Here is a 22,297-nt window from a genome sequence, read left to right as displayed (position 1 = left end):
GCTGTTCTAAGAAAGTAGAAGTGGAGAGAGGTATAGTGATGCCTTCCTAAACCAGTGTTTTTTTTCCCAGTTCAGTGAATGGTTTGTCTGAGAAAATTCAGAGTTTAATTATGTAAATCTGGTTTTTGGTAAACAAACATTGAGGTTTATCTATCAGTGATTTTCTCTAGTCATTTAAAACTTCTTTTCATCCTTGTTACTAAAAGCAAACACAAAAGTATCCTTTTGAATGTCACTGTTTATAATGACTAGTTTTGTATTAATTTTCTCTATACATAATGTCCATTTAAAATTCAGTTTAGATTATTTTACTTGGAATTTGAATTTGATGATACTTAAAATCTGGTGCTGCAGATTCTAAAAATTTGAAACTTTTCAACCATAACTCTCCCTGTTTTCTATTCTATATTTCAACTTTGAACCAGAAAGCAAGAAATATGATTCCACAAAATGTGGCTGCCCTTTTTTTAAGAAACAAAATCTTCCTCAAATACCAGTTATCAAATGGTGAACAGTTGCCAGATGTTGTCCTTTGTTATTTGGACCTACGGTTGTGGTATGCAGTTTTCTTCAATGCATTTTGCTGATTGTATTTAGTACAAGTGTAATCCTTTCTCTCTGATTCAGAGACACATAAGTCCTATTTCTAACTTCAGACTCCACACAAAATGAATCTGAGTTTCCTGTGAAGTCTGGAATATTTCTTGCTCACCATCATCATCTTCACTCCATTCCATTAAAACCAAAACCAGTAGTACCTATCAATAGGTTATTGATATAATATAGAATAGGAATTTGAATAATGAGTTTGTATTTTATGGATTGTAGCAATTATACTAGTTATATTAAGTGATTTTTTCTATGCCTAATAGTTACACTACTATTCTACTTGCAAAGGGGAGAGATATCACCAGAAAAAATACAATGTCAGTGAAAAGAAAATTGGCTTATAGCAGAATTCAAGCCTACAGTTTCAAATTTATGAGCATTTGGCTTTTGTCCGCAAGTTTTTCAACTTTTCATTTATGTTAAATGACACAGACCTATTTTCTTTCTTTAAAAACCTATAAATTACTACTTCTAAAATTATTTAAAATTATAATGACTTTGAGATATTCTTTGTCTTTTTGTTTATGTAGTTAATACCTTTACTTTGCCAGGCAGGGTGCCTCATGCTCATAATCATTGCACTTTGGAAGGCTGAGGCGGGTGGATCGTTTGAGCCTGGGAGTTCAAGACAAGCCTGAGTAACTTGGTGAAACTTTGTCTCTACTAAATTTTGTCTCTACTAAAAATACAAAAATTATGCCAGGTGTGGTGCATCTGTGGTCCCAGCTACTCAGGCTGAGGTGGAAGGATCCCCTGAGCCTGGGAAGTTCAGGCTGTAGTGAGCCAAGATTGCGCCACTGCACTCTAGCTTGGGTGACAGGAGTGAGACCCTGTCTTAAATAGTGATAGTAATAATAATAATAATAATAATAATAATAATTCTTTCACTTTGTTCCAGAAATAATTTGCTGCATCATGAAATGTTTATATTAGAGATGCATCTTAAACTTATACTCTCCTACACACTAGACAACATTTTTAAAATAATTTTTTAAATGTTTTAGTTGTGCTATTGTGGAGAGTCTGTCTATTCCTATGTATGAGAGAGATCTTATGCATTCTACTGAAGGTAAATGCTTAAAGCATTTGACAATGATCCATGAGTTGAAAAATCAGGCTGGTTATCCTTACTATTCTAGCTGATATGGAGAAAAATTATAAAACAAATAATGAAACACTTGACATTCATTCTTTTGTCCAGAAAAACAGCATAATATAGGTACTATAACCACTGAATATTCTCTGCATCAGCTTTTTAGAATGTAATTGAAACACATAGATTCTAGAAAGTCTTCCCTAAAAACAGTATCTTCTCCCAACATTTCCCTTGCTAAGATACCTGTTGGCTTTAGGAAAAAACTGTACCCAAGTAGGAATTGTTTCAACTGATTTGGATTTTCAGAAAGCCTACAATTAGAGGTCAGATAATCTAATTTACTGGCTTTATTCAATCAGCTAAGCAACTGTGTCACAAATTCTGCTTTCCATGGGGTTTGTCCCTCCCTGGACACCCTGTCTGGATTAGTCCTTAGTATTCTTAAACTCTTTATAATTATAAGTGAAATCTGTTCTATTACAAAAAGAAATACCTGGATTTTCATGGTCTATCTCTGGTATATATAGTCAAAGACCACTAAAAAATAAATGTAAGGCTTTAAAAACTATCAGTGAAGCACCAAATCATAGAGCTCCTTGAAGTTTCCTGGTACTCCTGTTCTCAGTCAGGATTGTTAAGTGTTAATCAAAGGCCTTTTATGCCTTTTGTTTAAGGTGGGCTGGTGATCAACTGCTATTTTTAGGGAAAGTGCTGTCTTGTGTCTCAGCTCACTGCTTGAATACACACTCCAGTGTTCTCTTTGATAAGCCCCTCAAAGCAGAGAAATCCACAGTGCTTTATTGTAAACTTACACATGGCTGAAGAAGAGAGTGAAGGGAACAGCAAGATATAAGTCATATTGTCAGGGACTGGTCTGTTCAAATCTCACAGGAATGAAGAACTCTACTAAAGGTTGACTAGACTGGAGCATGTAGCAATTGATGATTGACATTTATATAAGAAACACTAGATTTGTGTTCTTTCTATTGAAATAGTGTCTAAAATAGGGCCAGCAAATGATCATTTTAATTCTCCCCTCCTTTTCAAAGGAAAGTTGAAAGCAATCATTGTCTAGGCCCAAAGACTTAACTATATCATCTCTACTCTCTGGATACTCAGATTAAGTAATAACCATCATTTGCAGTGCTACATGTAACTAGTTTTCATCCTTATTCTAAGCAGATTTTTCAAAGGGAAATGAGGATATTGGCTTTTTCTTGTATATGATAACTTTTAACAAGGAGTTTGTGTACATTATTCAAAGCACACAGATTCACTTTTGGAAATTCTGTCAAAGCAGGCAGCTCTTTAGTGATTATTGACTGACAATTACTCTCAAAAGAAGATTACAAAACATTTATGTCTTCCCTGAACATAAAATACTGAATCAAAATTTCACACCCTCAGATTTAACAGAACTAACAGACTTCTTCTTTTGTTTAAAATTAAAAAAGAAAACTTCATTTAGCTGAATAGTGACTTAAGGAAATGGGCAATGTCAAGTCAGTTTACGCAGATTATATAAATCTAATGTAAACACAGTTCTATAGATTTTCTGTCCTTTGCAATTAAAGGCAATTCTGTCATTTGTCATTCCAGTCAGCAATCCTAATTATCATTTTGTGTATGTGTGTGTATATAAATAGATAGAGAGAGAGTCTTTCCGTATAACCACGTTGTTTTTTACACTCCACAAGGAAAGCGTTAATACTTACTTGATTTATTTAAACTCAGTGACACATAGTGTGTTATATTTGTGTGGATAGGTGGGAAGCATTAAATTAGTGCCTCAAAAACTTTAATTTGCTGTAGAGTCATCTAAGGGGCTTATTTAAACACAGATTCCTGGGACCTACTCCCAGAGTATCTGATTCAGTAGGCCTAGGGTGGGCATAAAAATTTGCATTTCTATCAAGCTCCCAGGCATTGCTAATTCTGGCTATTACTCTGAATAGTAATAGGCTAGACAACATTGGAGAATCAGCTATTCAATGGTAGAGAGAGAAGTGGAAGGGATGGGATAGGTAAATATTATAGTATCTACCTGTAGTGGGTTGAATAGTGGCCCCCAAAATATATGTCCATCTGGAACCTTAGAATGCGACCTTGTTTGGAATAATGGTCTTTGCAGATGTAATCAAGGTAAGGATAGTAAGATGAGATCATCTTGGAGATGGGCCCTAAGTTTAATGAGTGCCCTCACCAGATACAGACTTCTATCCTATATTACTGTAAGATAATACGTTTCTCTTGCTTTTCTGTTTGTGATAATTTGTTCCATCAGTCCTAGGAAACTAGTGTACTACCCAAGCTCCTACTACACCAGAATGCTAAGTTCCCTCAGTCATATGCTGTAAACAAAAAGGGTAGAATCTGGACACTGGTCCAGAAGTAAACAATGATTGAACAACTAACTGGCAAGCAGAGTTGGATATTTTCTGATGTTATTTTCTCTTCCCCCGAATACTTTGAGGTAAATAATCTTTGGTATCATTTAACAAAAGAAGACCTTGAAATGCCAAATAGTCATTTAGGCCACAAATATTGATTGTTTATACCAGACTCTTGCTGGCTATTGGAGTGGTCAAGTGACTTGCCAAAAGTGACACAGCCAGTAAGTGCCAGAATAAGCACTTAACTCTAGATCCTGTTATACCAAATTCTGTGCTTTTCTCCATCACATTTTATCAAAGGCTCATACTACCAAGGCACAGAGCATTTTGGCAAATACTAACTTGTTCATTTCAGTCACTGTAGAATATTTAATGAAGTAGAAAAAGAATTTATTTTTTTAACATGAATCTCTGTGATTTATGGTAACTGTTTAATTGTATTTCCATTAGTAACAATAGAGTACTTTTCATTTGTTGTTATCTTTTAATCTTATTTCCTCTTGTAGTAAACCTTTTTACTTTATATTCAAACATGCAGATAATTTAAGATGATACTTACTAACAAGATAGAAATAATAGTTCTACATTGTCTTTGGAGATGGAGGTCAGTGATTTAGACAATATTTCAACATTCTTTTTTTTTGAGATGGGGTCTCCCTCTGTGGAGTACAGTGGTGCAATCTCGGTTTCTATGAATTTATTACAAATTTTAGTTAGCTACCTTTTGGGTTTTGATTTCACATGTTATTGCATTTTTGTCAGTGAATGTGGTCTGTAAAATGGAGATTACTTTAATATTTTTGAGACTTCCTCTGTGACCCAGTAGGTGGTCAAATTTATGAATGTTTCAAGGTTGGAAACAATATGTATTCTTTAATTATTCAATGCTAGTTTTAATATATGTTCATTATATTAGGCTTATTATTTGTGTGGTGGAATTATCATATTTACTGTATCTGGTACTAATTAGTATATCATTAATTTTTTTTTTTTTATTATATTTCAGAGTTCTAGGGTAAGCTAGGTGCATAAACGTGCAGGTTCGGTAGCATATGGATGTACTTATGCGCCATGTTTGGTGTGCGGCACCCATCAGCTCGGGCAGGGCACCGCATCCAATTCATCATTTATTGATCATGATAACTTCCCAAATGCAATCGCCTCCTCCTCCCCCCTCCCTTCCCCATGATAGAGCCCAGTGCGTGATGTTTCGCCTTCCGAGCCAAGTGATCCATTGTTCAGTTCCGGCACCTTGAGAGGAGTAATATTGTATGAGAAATTGTAAGAGAGGTAAAAAACTGTAGATTGCAGTATTTCTACTTGAAAAAAAAAAAAAAAAAAATAAAAAAAAAAAAAAATATTTTCTACTTGTAATTCTGTGTTTTCACTTTGTATATTTTAAAGCTACGTGTCTTAGTTCATTTAGAGTTTCTATAAAGGAATACTGGGTAATTAATAAAGTAAAGATTTATTTGGGTCAGGGTTCTACAGGCTGTACAAGAAGAATGGTGCTGGCATTTGCTCAGCTTCTGATGAGGGACCCAGGATGCTTCCACTCATGATAGAAGGCAAAGGGGAGTCAGCAGGACTCTTTTTAACAACCAACTGTAGTGAGAATTAATAGACTGAGAACTCACCCACAAAGGAGCGCATTGATCCATTTATGAAGGATTTGCCCCTATAACCCAAACACCTCCCATTAGGCCCCACCCCCAACAGTGAGGATCAAATTTCAACATGAATTTTGGAGGGGACAAACATCAAAATTATTGCACTAATATTTTAGATAATAGGTCGAGACAATTATACTTTCTGAGTGAATTTTTTTTTAGCATTTAGTAATAACCCTTTTTATCTCTGATTATGCTTTTTGACTTAATGTCTGCTTAAATATAGTTACATTAGGTTTCTTTTGTTACTTTTGTTAATAATTATGAACATATTATATTCCAGCTCCTCACTTTCAACCTTTTTTTTTTGAGACAGAGTCACACTCCATCACCCAGGCTGTAGTGCAGTGATGCGATATTGGCTCACTGTAACATATACCTCCCGGGTTCAAGCGATCCTCCTGCTTCAGTCTCCTGAGTAGCTTCACCCTCCTGAGTATTACTGTTGTGTACCATCACACCCAGCTATTTTTTGTACTTTGAGTAGAGATGGGGTTTTACCATGTTGGCCAGGCTTGTCTTGAACTCCTGCCCTCAAGTGATCTGCCTGCCTTGGCCTCCCAAAGTGTTGGGATTACAGGCGTGAGCCACTGCCCCTGTCCCTTTCAACCTTTCCATATCATTCTGTTTTTTTAAATTACAGATTTATTGAGATTTAATTTGTATATCATACAGCTCACTTCTAAAAAATGTACAGTTCAGTTTATTCAAAGTTTTGCAGCCAACATCACTAGCTAATTTTAGAACAGTTTTTTCATCACCCTGAAAGGAACCTTTATACCCATTAGCAGTCACTGCCCATTTCCCATCTTCCCCTTTTCCGTGGTAACCATGCATCTATTTTCTCCTTCTATATATTTGCCTTTTTTAGACATTTTAGATCATATAAGACTGTGGCCTTTTGTGTCTGACTGTTCACTTTTCATCTATATTGTAGCATGTGTCAGTACTTCATCATTTTTAATGGCTGAGTAATAGTTCATTATATGGATATACCACGCTTTATCCATTGGTGGACATTTGGGTTGTTTCTACTCTTGGGCTATTATAAATAATGCCATTATGAACAATCATGTGCTCGTTCTTGTATGGGCATATGCTTCTGTTTTTCTTGGGTATATACCTAGGATTGAAATTATTAGATCATGGGGTAACTCTAAATTTCAGGTTTTGAGGAACTACCCAACTATATTCCAAAAGTGGCTGTACCATTTTATATTCCCACCAGCAATAAATAAAGATTTCCATTTCTTCACATCCCTGTGAACACTTGTCATTTTCTATTTTTTAAAAAAAATATTAGCTATCCTAGTAGGTTTGAAGTGATATGTCATTGTGGTCTTGATTTTCATTTCTCTGATGACTAATGATATTAAGCATCTTTTTCTGTGCTTATTGGCTGTTTATACGTCTTCTTTGGAGAAATGTCCATTCAAATTCATTGAGCATATTTTAATTGACTTATTGTATTTTTATTGTTGTGGCTTCTTTACATATTCTAGATACAATTTCTTATCAAATATGTGATTTCAAAATTTTTTTCTCATTATGTAGATTTTTTCACTTTCTTGATTGTGTCCTTTACAGTTACAGAAGTTTTAAAATGTTGATGACATCCAATTTATTCTTTTGTTGTTTGTGTTTCTGGTGTCATATCTAAGAAACACAGTTCTATGGATTTTCCAAGATTATAAAGTTTTGCCTCTGTGTTTTCTTCTAAGAGTTTTAACTTTTATCTCTTACATTTACATTTTTGGTCCATTTTAACTTTTATGTATGATGTGAGGTACAGGTTGAACTTCATTTTGCATGTGGATATCCAGTTGTCTGAGTACTATTTGTTGAAAAGACTATTCTTTTCTTACTGAATTGTCATGGCAACCTTGCTAAAAATCAGTTGACCATATACATGAGAGATTTTTTCTGGGCTCCCAATTCTATTCTATTGATCTATTCTTCTGTTCTTATTCCAATACCATACTATGTTGATTACTGTAGCTTTGTCATAATTTTTGAAATCAGGAGATGTGACCACCTTCTTTTAACCACACCCTTTGCAGCTGTTCCTTCTAAAGAAGAGTATATTGCCCCACTGCATGCCTTTGGCTGAACTCTGTGACTTATTTTGGCCCATGGAATAAGGTAGAAGTGATTTCTACCTTATTCCAACTGACTGATAATTCCAACCTAGTCCTTAAGAGGCTTTGTGTATTTTGGCTTTTCTTTTGACCCTCTACACTAACCCAAGTTTACCCAATGGTCTTAGGAAAATGCAAGTCATGTAGGGCAGAACTACCTACCTCAGCCAACCCTAGACCTACAGGAGAACATTCCTAGCTGCTTCACTGTGCATCAGAGATGCCCCACCAAACCAAGAGAAACCTCAACCAACCTGAAGACATAAGAAAAGAAGCCACCAGTTTCTGTAAGGAAAGCCTAGGATCATCCATGAGAAGATGATGATATACAAATTTCTTATCTTATTATTAGTCATTTACAAACACTGTGCATGTCCATTGAGGATTAGCAGGGATTGAAACAATTAGAACAGAATCTCTACTCCATGGTCACTAAGGGAACCACACTGAGTCTCTACCACCTGGTGGCTACACTCTGGAACTTGTAGCCTTTTCAGGTATCAAGATGAGAGTCAAGGCTAAGAATCTACCCTAGATGTCAAGAAAGGCCCTGGGCATAATCAATGCTGAAGTGAAAAGGATCAACACTGGAGAGAAAATAGGGGAAGAGGTAAACATAATGACAATCTGGAAGATGAATTGAATTTCATGGTAGTAAGGGAACTCAGGAAGTCATTCAACTATCTGGGTGTGAACCAACTAGAAGCAAGAGTCAATTCTTTATATGGGTCATATTGTTGCATCCTCCCTCATGGGAACTAATATCTTAAAGTGGGTTTTGAACAAAATTATGGAACTTGAAAATATAGCAAATGAATATACATAATGTAAACAAGAATTTAAATGGAAAGTACTTCATTTGAAAATTTTTTCAAAAATGTTTTCAAAATGTTAGCAGCAAATTCTAATAATAAATGTACTGAATAGACAGGCATTATCTGTCTATCCAAGTATTCACTCTACAAATTTTCTATCCATTGAAGTACATATTTTAGATGTAATAAAATGAATTTTCTTTAAAAAAATACAAATTGTATTTCTCTTCTTTTGGTGATTATCCTTAAATATGAACATGCTTATTGGGTTTAACAATTTAAATCTGATCACCATCACTCTTCTTCTGAATAATTCAAGGTTCTTAAGATGCTTTCACCTTTGTCTAACCCCTTTTCCTCCTCCATTCAGTTGTCTACTTTTGTAAATCCTCTTTGTTCTTTACTCCATTACCAATTTGTCTTTTTTTAGGTCAGTGTTTATTTAGATTTACATAATGTTGAGCACTTAATTTACTTATCTTCACTTCTTTTTGATTTTTCTAGATTAATCTTCTTCCTGCAAAGTACATTCTGTAGTAGCTCTGTCAGCAAAGTTCTATCTTTTAGTTCTCACTCTTTTGAAAATATTATTTTAAAATTGTAATTTTTTTCATAATCATGGAAATTAACAATCACAAAGGCAGAGAAAATAGTATTAAACCTTTTTATACTCCTCAGTCTTAACAAACACACACATATGGCTACCTTTTTGAATTACAGTTTTATTGAATATTGTTTAATTGAAGATAGGTTCCTGGGTATTGTTTTGATATGGTGCCTATTAAAGCCTAATTGTCTTACCTTTATAGCTTGGCACCATGGGCTTTTACAAATTGACATGTTTAATTCTGGAAAATTCTGTTTTTTTTTTCTTCTTTGAGACAGACTCTCGCTGGAGTGCAGTGTTGCAATCTCAACTCACTGCAGCCTCTGCCTTCAGGGTTCAAGTGATTCTCATGCCTGGCTGATTTTTTTTTTTTAGGAGAGACAGGGTTTTGCCATGTTGAGCAGGCTAGTCTCAAACTCCTGACCTCTGATAATTAACCTGCCTTGGCCTCCCAAAGTGCTGGGATTACAGGTGTGAACAACCACACATGGCCTAATTCTGGAATATTCTTAGTCATTATCACCTCAAATATTTTATCTTCCATTTTGTTTCCATATTATTCTTATGGAATTCCTTTCAGAAATATTCTTGACCTTATCATTCTATTCTCTGTGATTCTTAGCTACTTTTCCAAAAAGTATTTTTGTGTCCCACTGCTATAGATTTGGTGATCTCATCAAGTCTACCTTCCAGAATATTTTTTCTTCAGCATATCTAATCAGCTCTTTAATTCATCCATTGAATTTTAAATTCAATGAATTGACTATTTTTTTTAATTCTAGAAGTGCTATTTGGCTCTTTTAAAATTCTTTCATGGCTTATAGATAGTATAGAAACCTAAAGTTGTTCATTATAGTTTCTAATCCATTTTAACCCTTTAATAACTTAAATATTTATTTTAATTTAGGTTTATTGCTGTAATACAAACATACAAAATGAAAATCATAAATGTAAATAAAATTAGGTGAATTTTTTAAAATGAGCATTCCCTTCTAACCAGCACCAGATCAAGAAGCAAAACATTTCCAGAACCCCAGAAGTGTTCTCATGCCCTCTTCTAGTCACACTTCCTACCTCCAAGGTAACTGCTATCCTGACTTGTAGTGCCACAGTTTAGCTTTGCCTGTTTTTGAGTTTTATGTCAACTGAGCTATACAGTGCAAATATAATTATTTTATGGGTTTTTTCTTCTCCAGATGATCTATATGCTCTTAATACTTGTGAATTACAAAGACCGTGTATACATTTTTACATTAATTTCTTGGCTCTTTTGCTTACTTTTGTCTTAGTGATTTTAGAAGTCCTGGATAAGTCTTCGTGTTAATTATTCGACTGGGAAATCTCAGGAGACATGAAATTGGATTTCTCACTTTAATGGTATAGACCTAGTGTTTTCATTCTTTTAGGATTATTGCTTTTTGCCATCTAATTCCCCATGTCAGACTGCGTACTACCTTATTGCTTTTGTGTCCTCGTGAATGAAGTTTTTCCTATTCTTTTGTTATGGACAGGAAAAAATCCTTGAAGTCCCTGGGCTTTATGGAACATTATTAGCACAGCTCTCTAACCAGTGTCACCCTCAAAACATGTCACTTATCTTTGCCTGGACATGAAAAGCCCAGTTCAAAACTCCTTTGGCCCCTTATCCTGGTACAAATTTCTTTTGGACTTTCACTATGTCAGTTTCCACCTATCTATTAATAGCTTTGCATTTCATGTGCTTCTGGCATCTGATTTTTTTTTCTTTATGTAAACATTATATATGTGTGTACAACTTTAAAGTGTTTTATTAGTATTTTATATGTTTGTGAAGTTATGTAAGGGGGATCAGGTAATATGGGAGGTAGACATCCAAATCAGATCAGTTTAGCACTCCTGAAAGATGAGCAGATCCATGCAATTGCAGTGACTATGCAGTGGTTGACTAGACGTAAAGATGTGGTTTAGGGCTATCGGCCAGGGTGTTTCTTCTGGCCAAATTACTTGAACTGCATGGGGCCCATTATTTTACTGAGCTGATTTAGTCCTATATGAACTAACTCATATTTTTGTTTTTGTTTTATAGAAGCAGATTTCTAAAAGTAATATTGAAAAGAAGAAGCCCAAACTTAGAAAAGGAAAAGGTATGCTTTTGAAATTAAATAGTATTATGATAAAATTGAAATATATATTGGATTTAGTTGTTGCATGACCTTTCTCATAATCCTTGATTCTGTTTCACTTGGAAAATACTGTGTTTACAGTTTTCTAAAAGAATTAATAGAATTATAAGTAGTAGTCTTAGAAGTAGGGAAAAAGCTTTATATTTATGAAATATTTTGAAATGGTACTTTTAGAGATTAATATGAGCAATCAGAAGAGAATCAGGTTTTAGTTTAAAATAGGTAATTTAAACCAGAAACAAGTTTTCATAATGAACTAATAAGCCACAGATGACAAGTTTTAGTGTTTGTCATTGAACCAGTGATGTTTTAAAGAATGGTAATCAGTGCTGTGTTAGGAGGGTTCATACTCAAAAACAAGGACTGACACTAATAGGTAGCCCTTTTCTTCTTCCTTGTACTTCTTCAGAAGATGAATAACTAAATTTTAAAAATGGACTTTCACTGCCTTATTTCATTACACTTCACACTAGCCCTATCAAATAGTTAGAAAGTATATTATAATCTCCATTTTAAAAAATGAAGAATTCCTGGCTTGGAGAAGTTAGTGACTTTCTCAAGATCTTATGGTTAGAGAAAGCACATTTGAGCAAATTGTTTTCTGACTCTGTGTCAGCAACATAGAGTCATGGAAACAGTATGGATTTTGCAGTCTGACAGAGTTTAGTTCTGCCACGTTCCACCATTTACCTAAGTTGTCAAACTTCTCATTTTTCTTTGATATCTCAAATTCTCAGTTTCTTTATATAATGACAGTAACAATTAGTAGTTGTTTTGGAGGAGGATTATGAAAAAGCCAGTGTAAAGTGCTTGGTAAATTGTTAATGCTTTGCACCTAGTGAGAACTCAAATCAATATTAGTCTTCTTTGTTTTTCACTGCAACATACCTTCTTACTACATAAAATAACCAAGAGAATTACCTTAAGAAAATATATGTATTTATAATCTACAGTTACCAATGAATAGACATAAATGGTCATTTAAATATACATGATTGATCTTTTGAAACTAAATCTGTCAAATTCTTTTTCTAGGAAAGCAATTTTAAAATGCTGTTTTGAAAATGTTTGTTCTGATGATGCCTTATCAAAGGAAAACATGGGTATGTGAAAGCCTGTCCTGCTTTTAGTTCTTTAACCTATATTTAATTCCACAGGATGTAGTTGTAGTCCTTTGAAGGAAAAAAAAAAGCTCTCATGTGTGTGTGTATATATACACATATACACATGTATACATATGTATACATTTTTACACATATATACGTGTGTGTATATACACACATATATATGAAAAATATTAATGAATCATTTTGGTTATTGATTTACATACCAGAGCTTTTAAATTTTCTTTAGGTTTCTATTTCCTTGAATTAAATTTTCTCTTAGTCATGTATTTAATTTTTTAAAATAACACACCAGGCCAGGCACAGTGGCTCATGCCTGCAATCCTAGCACTTTGGGAGGCTGAAACAGGCAGATCACTTGAGGTCAGGAGTTCAAGACCAGCCTGGTCAACATGGTGAAACCCGTCTCAACTAAAACTACAAAAATTAGCTGGCCATGGTGGCATGCGCCTGTAGTCCCAGCTACCCTGGAGGCTGAGGCAGGAGAATCACTTGAGCCTGGGAGGCAGAGGTTGCAGTGAGATGAGATCGCGCCACTGCATTCCAGCCTGGGCGACAGAGTGACAGAGCGAGATTCCCTCTAAAGAAAGAAAGAAAGAAAGAAAGAAAGAAAGAAAGAAAGAAAGCAGCAACAGCTGTGAGAAGAAATACCAACAACTATACATTTCAATCCAGACTTCTTCATTCCAAACTTACTGGGATCCTAGGAGTGCCAAAGGGAGAGAAGAAAGAAAAGCAGAAGCCTGAGGCTTCAAACTAAATTGTCCTCGATTAGAACACAGTAGAGTGAATGTGGAATGCAGGGAGAAAGTTTTGGTTTTCAAAGGCAATTTCCTCCTTCTACATTTTCTTTAGTCTTGAAAAGCAGTAAAATGCTTATTTGCAATGTGGAACTTTGGCAGTCATGTTCAAAGCCCATTAAACCCTGAGGAGCTATCAGTGATACATTCCCTTTTCCTTGAAGTCAATCCCAGGGGATCCTATGGCATTGCATTTCAATTGGCTAAATAAGTCAGTTGTTGCAGTGTTATTAAAAGAAAAGAAAGCCAAGTGCAGTGGCTCATGCCTGTAATCCTAGCACCTTGGGAGGCTGAGGCAGGAGGATCCCTTGAGCCCAAGAGTTAAAGACCAGCCTGGACAATACAGTGAGACCTCATCTCTACTAAAATTAAGAAAATAAAATAAATTAACTGGGCATGGTGGCACATGCCTGTAGTCCCAACTACTGGGAAAGCTGAGGTGGGAGGATGACCTGAGCCCAGGAGTTTGAGTTTACAGTGATCTATGATTACGCCACTGCACTCCACCCTGGGTTACAGAAAGGATGAAGTAGTTATTTTTAAAAAATAACTTGTTTTTTTTAGACCCAGAATGTAAAATAGGAAAACTTTTAGACTCTTAACACTTTTCTTTTAGAAAACAAAAGAAAACCAAGTACTTTTTCCTCCTCATTACTCTTCTCTTTTATTAAAATACCTTCCAAATTTCAACATTGACATAGCCCTGCAAATTTATTTAGGATTTTTTCTTCAGTGCCAGCTTTGGGGTAACCCAACCAGTAGCTACTATGTAAGAGAATGTGTTTGTCTGTTCTTGCATTGCTATAAAGAAATACCAAAGACTGGATAATTTATAAGAAAAGAGGTTTAATTGGCTCACAGTTCTACAGGCTTTCTAGGAAGCATGGTGCTTGGCTCCTGGGAGCCTTCCCAGAAGGCTTACAATCATGGCAGAAGGTAAAGGGGGAGCAGGCATGTCATATGGCAAAAGCAGGAACAAAAGAGGGGAGAGTTGCCACATACTTTTAAATGGCCGGATCTCATGAGAACTCACTCACTATCACAAGGACAGTACCAAGGGGATAGTAGTCAATCATTCGTGAGAAATCTGCTCCCATGATCCACTTACCTCCTACCAGGCCCCACTTCCAACACTGTAGATTACAATTCAACATGAGATTTGGGCAGAGACACATATCCAAACTCTATCAGGAGGAAACAGCTTCTTAAACATTTAATAGATAAGTCTAGGTGAAAGAAAACTCCATAAACATATATTTGAAAGTTTTTAAAATAGTAACTGAGTTATTGAGACAAACTGTGAATTATTTCTTATCAAGAATGGAAAACAACACTGATTTATTTTCTACATATTAATTTTAAAAGCTAGATATGGGGCTAGACGTGGTGGCTCACGCCTATAATCCCAGCACTTTGGGAGGCCGAGACAGGTGGATCACCTGAGGTCAGGAGTTCGAGATGAGCCTGGCCAACATGGTGAAACCCTGTCTGTACTAAAAATACAAAAACTAGCCAGGCAGGCTGGCATGTGCCTGTAGTCCCAGCTACTCAGGAGGCTGACGCAGGAGAATTGCTTGAAACCGGGGGGCAGAGGTTGCGGTGAGCCGAGGTCATGCCACTGCACTCCAACCTGGGTGACAGAGCGACATTCCATCTCAAAGAAAAAAAAAAGCTAGATATGGAATTTGCTATTACAGATACATATTTTTTCTTTCATTTCTTTTTTTTTTTTTAACTTTCTCTGAGTGATAGAGTAGCCGTAATGCTACCACTTCACTCTCAACAATAAATTGAAACAAGTCAGAGAAACTACAAGATAATCAGTGTTGATAGAAGATGATTGGTCATGCAATCAGCAAAGGCATTCATTTTGTCCGTATCTTTGGAGGATATCATTGACCAATTTTGATAACATAGTTTACAGATTACAATAACTGCTATTTTTTGAGAATTATTTTTTAAGTTCATTTACAATATAGGAATACTTACTTAGAAAAGCAAACCTCCCACTACTCTGGAAGCAGAAGCTGACAGCAGTCAGGTTGGTGTTGTCAACCCTAGTTGACTTATGAAGTCATCCATTACTTTGTCTAATTTTGATCAAAAGGCAGTGTACGTATTTCTTCAGATCACTTGAAAAGAGCCTACAATGCCATTTGGCAATGATATTTATTATCATAAATTGATTGTATTTTAGCCTAACATTAGAAATATAAAGGTGTTTGTTTGCCATTTTTTCTTTTACAGCATAGCTTCAAATCTATCTTCTCAACAGTGTATTAAATGTCATTGTCAATTTCCATAGACTCAGAATGTAAAGTAAGAAAACTTAACATTTGTGAGTGGAACTGGGGAATTGGTGTGAAAATAACCATGAGCAGTCATCTATTTAATTCCACAGAATGTAGTTGTAGTCCTTTGAAGGAAAAAAAAAGCTTGTGTGTGTGTGTATATATACACACACATATACACATGTATACATATGTATACATTTTTACACATATATACGTGTGTGTATATATACACATATATATGAAAATATTAATGAATCATTTTGTTATTGATTTACATACCAGAGCTTTTAAATTTTCTTTAGGTTTCTATTTCCTTGAATTAAATTTTCTCTTAGTCATGTACTAGTCAGGTATTTAGTCTATTATATAGTATAATGACTATTATACTAGTCATTATATAGTCAGGTTACTAAATAAGAAATCTGTCTTAAAGAGGGTGTTAGTTTTATTAACAAAAGTGCTTCAATAAAAAACATACATTCCTCTAGAAAATCCTGATTTGATAGACATTGCATTGTTATATTTTTAAATAAACTCTCCAGGTGATTATTATGCCCACACAATTTTGAATGCCACTGTTTTAGAATTCAGCATTCTGTATTCTGTGTTCTTAGGCCTTAACAGTAACCCTAGAACATAGATCTATGTGGATGCAACTAACATGTTAATTACAGGTTTTGCTTGTTTGTTTTTAAACATGAGAACTTTTTATAAGATGTGGAGTTGCTTATCAAAAAGCTTGTTTCAAACTATTTTGAAAGAGGTTTTCCATAGAGAAAACCTAAAATTGACAGGGAGGAGGTGATAGCTAGGAAGGCTTATTAGTCTATGCCTATTTTCTTGTGTTCCTGCCCCTTAGTAGGTAAACAGTAAGTATTTGTTGATTGAGTATGAAAGTGCTTGGGGAAAGCAGTAAATATTGACAGAAAAATTATTTTCAAGACAAACTTGTGTTGTGAAAAATATAAACTAAAAGTAGTTTTTCCAGTACTGTAATGACAAGAACCAGGAAATGGAAACCTATTTCATAACCTGCTATGATTTTATTTGACATTATTTAATAAGTACTTTTAGCAGAATTTTAAATTTTCCTACTTATGTCCTGCTTGGGTATTTTCATGTTCCATGACCTTTCAGCTACTCTACTAGGTGTGATTTTTGCTGACTTGCCCATGAACTGCAGATAATAGAAGGTGGTATGTTAGATTTTACTAACTAGTGGAAGATGAAGGGATGTGTACTCACGGCCTTTCTCTCTGAATTACGTTGTCTTTGGAAGAGCTTCTCAGATGCCCCATCTGCCTCTGGTGCAAGACAACAGGCATGTGGCCTCCCTTCTTTGAAGCAAAGGCTTCACTAGGCCCTATATAAAATGAAAATGTTTGTTTTATTTAAGTCAAAAATGCAAATGCATATTTTTAATCAGTAGTTAAGTCTAGAGTTATAGTAGGCTTTTATTTCTTTGGTGGGGATATTGTTTTATCTCAGCAAGGTCAATGAATTACCAGTTTGTTTGTTTTTTTTGCCTTTTTTTTTTTTTTTGAGACAGAGTCTTGCTCTGTTACCCAGGCTGGAGTGCAGTGGCGCAATCTCGGCTCACTGCAAGCTCCGCCTCCTGGGTTCACGCCATTCTCCTGCCTCAGCCTCCCGAGTAGCTGGGACCACAGGCGCCTGCCACCACGCCCGGCTAATTTTCTGGTGTTTTTAGTACAGATGGGGTTTCACCATGTTAGCTAGGATGGTCTCGATCTCCTGACCTCGTGATCCACCTACCTCGGCCTCCCAAAGTGCTGGGATTACAGGCATGAGCATGTCATGGTGACTTTTATAATACAAAAAGACTTTTATAAATACAGTATTAAAAAATTAGATTAAGCAATTAAGATGTGTTGCCATTTGGATTAGGAAGGCACTAGCTTGTGTTCAGCCTAGCCACTTAATTACAAAACTTTTCCTTTTAACAATAGTTTAATAATCTATAGTAGAGATTGGCAAACTGTGGTCACCAGCTGCTGCCTGTTTTTGTAAATAAAGTTTTATTGGAACATAGCCACTCTCATTTGTTTATGTACATGTCAATGGTTTGTGCTACAATAACAGAATTGAGTTGTTGTCACAGACCATCTGGCTCCCAAAGCCTGAAATATTGGCTCTCTGTCCCTTTAGAAAAAAATTTGCTAACGCTGTTTCTATAAATAATATAATTTAGTTTGGTGCCTTTAGCCCCTAATTAAAAAAAAGTTCTAATAAGCTTTTGATATTTCACTTCTACTTTATGGTTTATACATAGCAAGACTATTACCTACATTTTTTGAGGAAGAATTGTAAAAGATTCATGTTGATATTCATAATAATTTTGTATCAGGAAGAAGTCATTTAAGAAAATTATATAAAACATTTATATTTTACCTTGTAGCATTTAAAAGATTTCTTCCTTCTGGGTAGTTAAGATTATGAATTAGATTGAATTAAGTGAGATGTAGCATTTCTTACTGTATTAATCATGTTTTTTTTAGTTGTATCTGAGACGGAAGTTTTACTAAAAGAGTTGGAGCAAATGCTACAGCAAGCACTGCAACCCACAGTCACACCTGATGAGTCTGAAGAAGGACTTGGAGAGGAAATAAATATGGGAGAAAAGGTAATATTGATAGTTATTTTCAGACCTAAATAACAACTTCAAATTATTTAAACAGTAGAATTTTTCCTAATTGTAATTTTAAATATATAAAAAACTATTTTATGTTTGAAATTTGAGTCCTTGATTATCATGAGGTAAATAATAAACTAGTAGCCTGTTAAGAAATCAAAACACATCTATCAGTATTTGAAAAAAAAATCTGTGTTTAAGCAGAGGAGTTCTTTTAATTTTAAGTCTTTGGGATTGGAGTGAAGAAAGATGGACGATGCTCACTGTAGCTGAAGTAGGCCACTCCAGAGAGAATTCCCCCTTGCTACCAATCTTTACAGTCAGGAGAGGGGGCCAGGATAACAAGAGCTCACTGGAAAATCTGCCCTGTCTAGGCTATGCACCAAGATAATCTCTACAGGGACAAACCTTATCATTAACATACTGGAGGTAGAATTTTTCACGGGAATAAGTTTTACTATTTATATCTAGACTCATCCTTTTTTAATTTTTTCATTTGGCTTTCTATGGTGAACTCAGAAAGGCCAAATGTGCTTACTTTATTCAATGTCTCTGCAAATAAAATGAGCGTTTGTGATACAAGGCTCATGCCATTAGTACGGAGCAGTGATGTGGTAGGTATGAGAAAAAGAAGTCATAGGGTAGACACTTTCATGTGGCAGTGCAGCTGTTCCCTAACTAGGAAAAAAATGGCAGTGAGGAGTTCTGTAACCTTAAGGCTTTATTCATTCATTTATTTAGATATGCAGTGTGCCTGGAGTCAAGAGAGCATATTGATACTGACTCTGAAATATAATCCTGTGTCCCAATCCTGGTCCTGCCAATAAGGACTTGTGTAATTTGAAAAAATGGCTTATCACTGACCTCAGAGGATTGTTTTGAGGATTAAATATGATAAACCAGGAAAAGTGCTTTCCATAGGAACAAACACCCGAGGTTTGGCTATTACCACAGATGAGAATTGGCAATAGCAGTTGCTAGAGAGAATAAGTGCTTAGATTTTCTTTCTTCATCTCTCTTTTCCCACATTCACACTTTGAGCAACTGCCTATCTCCAAGTCTGTCTGTTCCAAGATGTAGAAAAAGATGGATTTATAAATGGACAAAGGGGTTTACACCTTTAAGCAGACTGCCCAGTTGTATGATTTCATTCAGAATGTCAACAAAAATAAAGATTATTCGTAAACGTGTCCTTTAATGAGTTAGAAATTAATAAAATATACAGAATGTACTACTATGGAGATGAATGTGCTAAAGGAAAGTAATATTAGCATTAAAAACTCCTACTGAGTTGAAAAACATAACTTTCTTAATCAGCATCAGCAATATCAATTTTTACCTGAATGTGCATGGGTTGTAAATGATACTTTTCCAGTTGGGTTCCTTTCTGAAAAAAAAGACTTGTTTTCTATATATGGGTCTTTTGCAGAACAAGACCTGTAGATTGGTATCATACATCCTACATACGTATAATTAATATACAAATTATTCTTTTTCAGCAAATATGTGTTTTATTTGAATACCATATGGTTTTGTATAGTGTTTTTCAGTGTTAGCAGTTTCTTTTCAAAAATACAGCCAGGTTGATCTTTATAGCGATGTCCTGGAGCTTTTATAGGCACAGAATTGACTTCTGTTTTGCCATTATAAATAGTACCGTGATAGAACAGAGAAATACTTCTGATTTTTATTTCTTAAGGTAAAATATATAGCTTTAACCCATCACCAGGCAGGAGCTTGCTTTTTGTTTTAGATTCTTGTATTATTTTATTCTTTCAAACAGCATTTCAGAAGTGTAAAAATTAGCTATTTTAACTGGCTAGTGGGCAGGTGAGTGCCTCCTGGTTACTGAATCATAAGCACTCTGCATACTGAGCTTTGTAAGTCTGGCCAGATTCAGGATATTTGGGTTCTTGTTCACTTTTAAATGAGGAGAATAACAGTGAAACCAACTAGCAAAGCTGGAGAAATTTCAGTTTAAGAGTAAATAAATAATCACATGTTGGAATTTATTTACTGTTATTAGAAATAATTAATATGTCTCCCAAAAGCAACTCCACTTAAAGCTGGAGATGTGTTGTTTTTAGGAGAAGGTGGCCTCTTATAAGGTAAATACTCCAAGAAGAGACCCCTAAGAATTTTAAAGTCCTGAGCACGTTGACTCTCTGAGCAGACATTGTATAAGCTGTTTTCAAAGTTGTGAATTTGATGATGTTTTCATCATTCATTTCACCTATGAGGTTTCAAGTGGATTATCTCAGGCATTTACATCAATGGATGAGAATAACAACATGGAAAAAAGCTTATACACATAGATAATCAAAACTCATTTCTATTTGTCATTGAAATGTTTTATGAAATTATTTTCCTATGTAGAGTCACCTTCCTAATTATGTTCTTCTTAAGCTAATATTAACATTGGGTGACATGCCCTGACTTGGCAAGCAATCGGAGGAAATAAATTTTAGATTTTTATAAATCCACCTGAATAATTCACAAATTGAATAATCCATATACAAATAAAATAGAATTTACTGAAAATTATTTGTATAAAAGAATACATTTTGATATGTGAAGATATTTCTATGAACTACATATATATTTTTCCCTTGAATTACATGGGAAGTGAACTCTCCCTTTAATAAGCTCTGAAGTTATAAAGCAAATAAATCCACATATGCATTGTTTTTACTAGTGTCCTTTCCCACTAAGCAAGAGCAAATTATCACTATTTTTAAGCAATGCAGATGACCTTTTGACAACACGACCACAGAAAATGTGACTAAAACAGTCACATTTTAAGTTGTATTCCCTATAACAATAATGTAAAAAATAAAACAACGTAGAAAACTCACATAGAATTAGAATTATCACATTTTCCAAAGCATAAAATTAAAACTAAAAATGTATAAGGCTGGGGAATAGACACAGACCTAAATAATGACTTTTTCTTATATAAACACATTCACCCTACATTATACTATATATAGTGACTATTATTTGAACACTAGAATAACAGAAAAGTTCGTTTAGCTAATGTGGCTTGCAGAATTACTGACTACTTTATGTTTTGTTCCAGTAATCAGGTAAATTTGACATAGTTCCGATTCATTATATGGTTGTTTTGCAGTTATCTAAATGCAGCCCAGAAGCTCCTGCAGGCAGTCTGTTTGAAAACCACTATGAAGAGGACTATCTTGTAATTGATGGGATAAAATTAAAAGCTGGAGAATGTATTGAGGATATAACTAATAAATTTAAAGAAATAGATGCTTTGATGTCTGAGTTTTAGAATATTACACATTTTAAAGTTAATTATAAAAATATTGGCATCTTTATATTTATCCAAAGTTAAAACCTTAAAATGTTTGGTGAAATAGGTATAAATTATACCAAAGTTTATATTTGCAATAGCTTTCTACTTCATGTTTTGAGAATGGCCATGATTTTAGAGCCAGTCAAATGGTATTTAAGTTAGTGTCAAAAATTTAGAATTAAAAAACCCTAATAGTTGTATTTATATATTTCTTGTTTGCCTTAATTTTTAAATGGTTTGTGAAATTGCCTCACAAACATATGCTTTACAATGATTGTTTAGGCCCTTTATTCAAAAATGGATAACTTAAAATGGCTGGCCAAGCTATTATAATTCTCAGAGGTAATTCAAATCTAATAGACTTAGAGAATGTATATTTGTGGTGGAATCAAACTATTACAAAATAAAATGAAATAATTTTTTAAATAATTGTTCAATAGAGTTGAAATTTTTCTTATAAAACAAAATTTCACTTGCTACTTATACTGGAAACAATTATTTCAACCATGGTACCCAAAAACTGACTGCTTAATAGAGTCTCTGGGAGATTTTGGAAGATCAAAATCCTAGACCCTTCCCTGCTGACTCAGTGTCTTTGGAGGTATCATCAGAAAGGTGGAAAA

At 34.7% G+C, this 22,297-nt stretch overlaps 1 protein-coding gene across 3 annotated transcripts in view; it reads left to right on the top strand.

Annotated features, from left to right (window-relative positions):
* ZCWPW2 (zinc finger CW-type and PWWP domain containing 2) overlaps window positions 1-22,096 on the top strand; it is a 159,872-nt gene extending 137,776 nt beyond the window's left edge. Inside the window, exons 1-5 of one of the 3 annotated variants that reach the window (XR_001884775.1) lie at window positions 10,618-10,705; window positions 11,394-11,451; window positions 12,526-12,593; window positions 18,225-18,349; window positions 21,489-22,048. Coding sequence is in view for 1 of the 3 variants with exons in the window: in XM_017868469.1 (XP_017723958.1) it covers window positions 11,394-11,451; window position 11,832; window positions 18,225-18,349; window positions 21,489-21,650 (346 nt within the window). In the remaining 2 variants the exon portion in view is untranslated. Of the gene's footprint in view, window positions 1-10,617; window positions 10,706-11,393; window positions 11,452-11,831; window positions 11,833-12,525; window positions 12,594-18,224; window positions 18,350-21,488 lie in introns of those variants that run through there. The other 2 variants (XR_001884774.1, XM_017868469.1) reach the window with 2 other exon arrangements.
* Window positions 22,097-22,297: the final 201 nt, after the last annotated feature.

Source organism: Rhinopithecus bieti, unplaced genomic scaffold (assembly GCF_001698545.2).
Source record: "Rhinopithecus bieti isolate Rb0 unplaced genomic scaffold, ASM169854v2 scaffold_60, whole genome shotgun sequence".
Taxonomy (NCBI): Eukaryota; Metazoa; Chordata; class Mammalia; order Primates; family Cercopithecidae; genus Rhinopithecus; species Rhinopithecus bieti.
The sequence above is the reverse complement of the archived record's forward strand: the minus strand, read 5'-3'. Positions and strand labels throughout refer to the sequence as shown.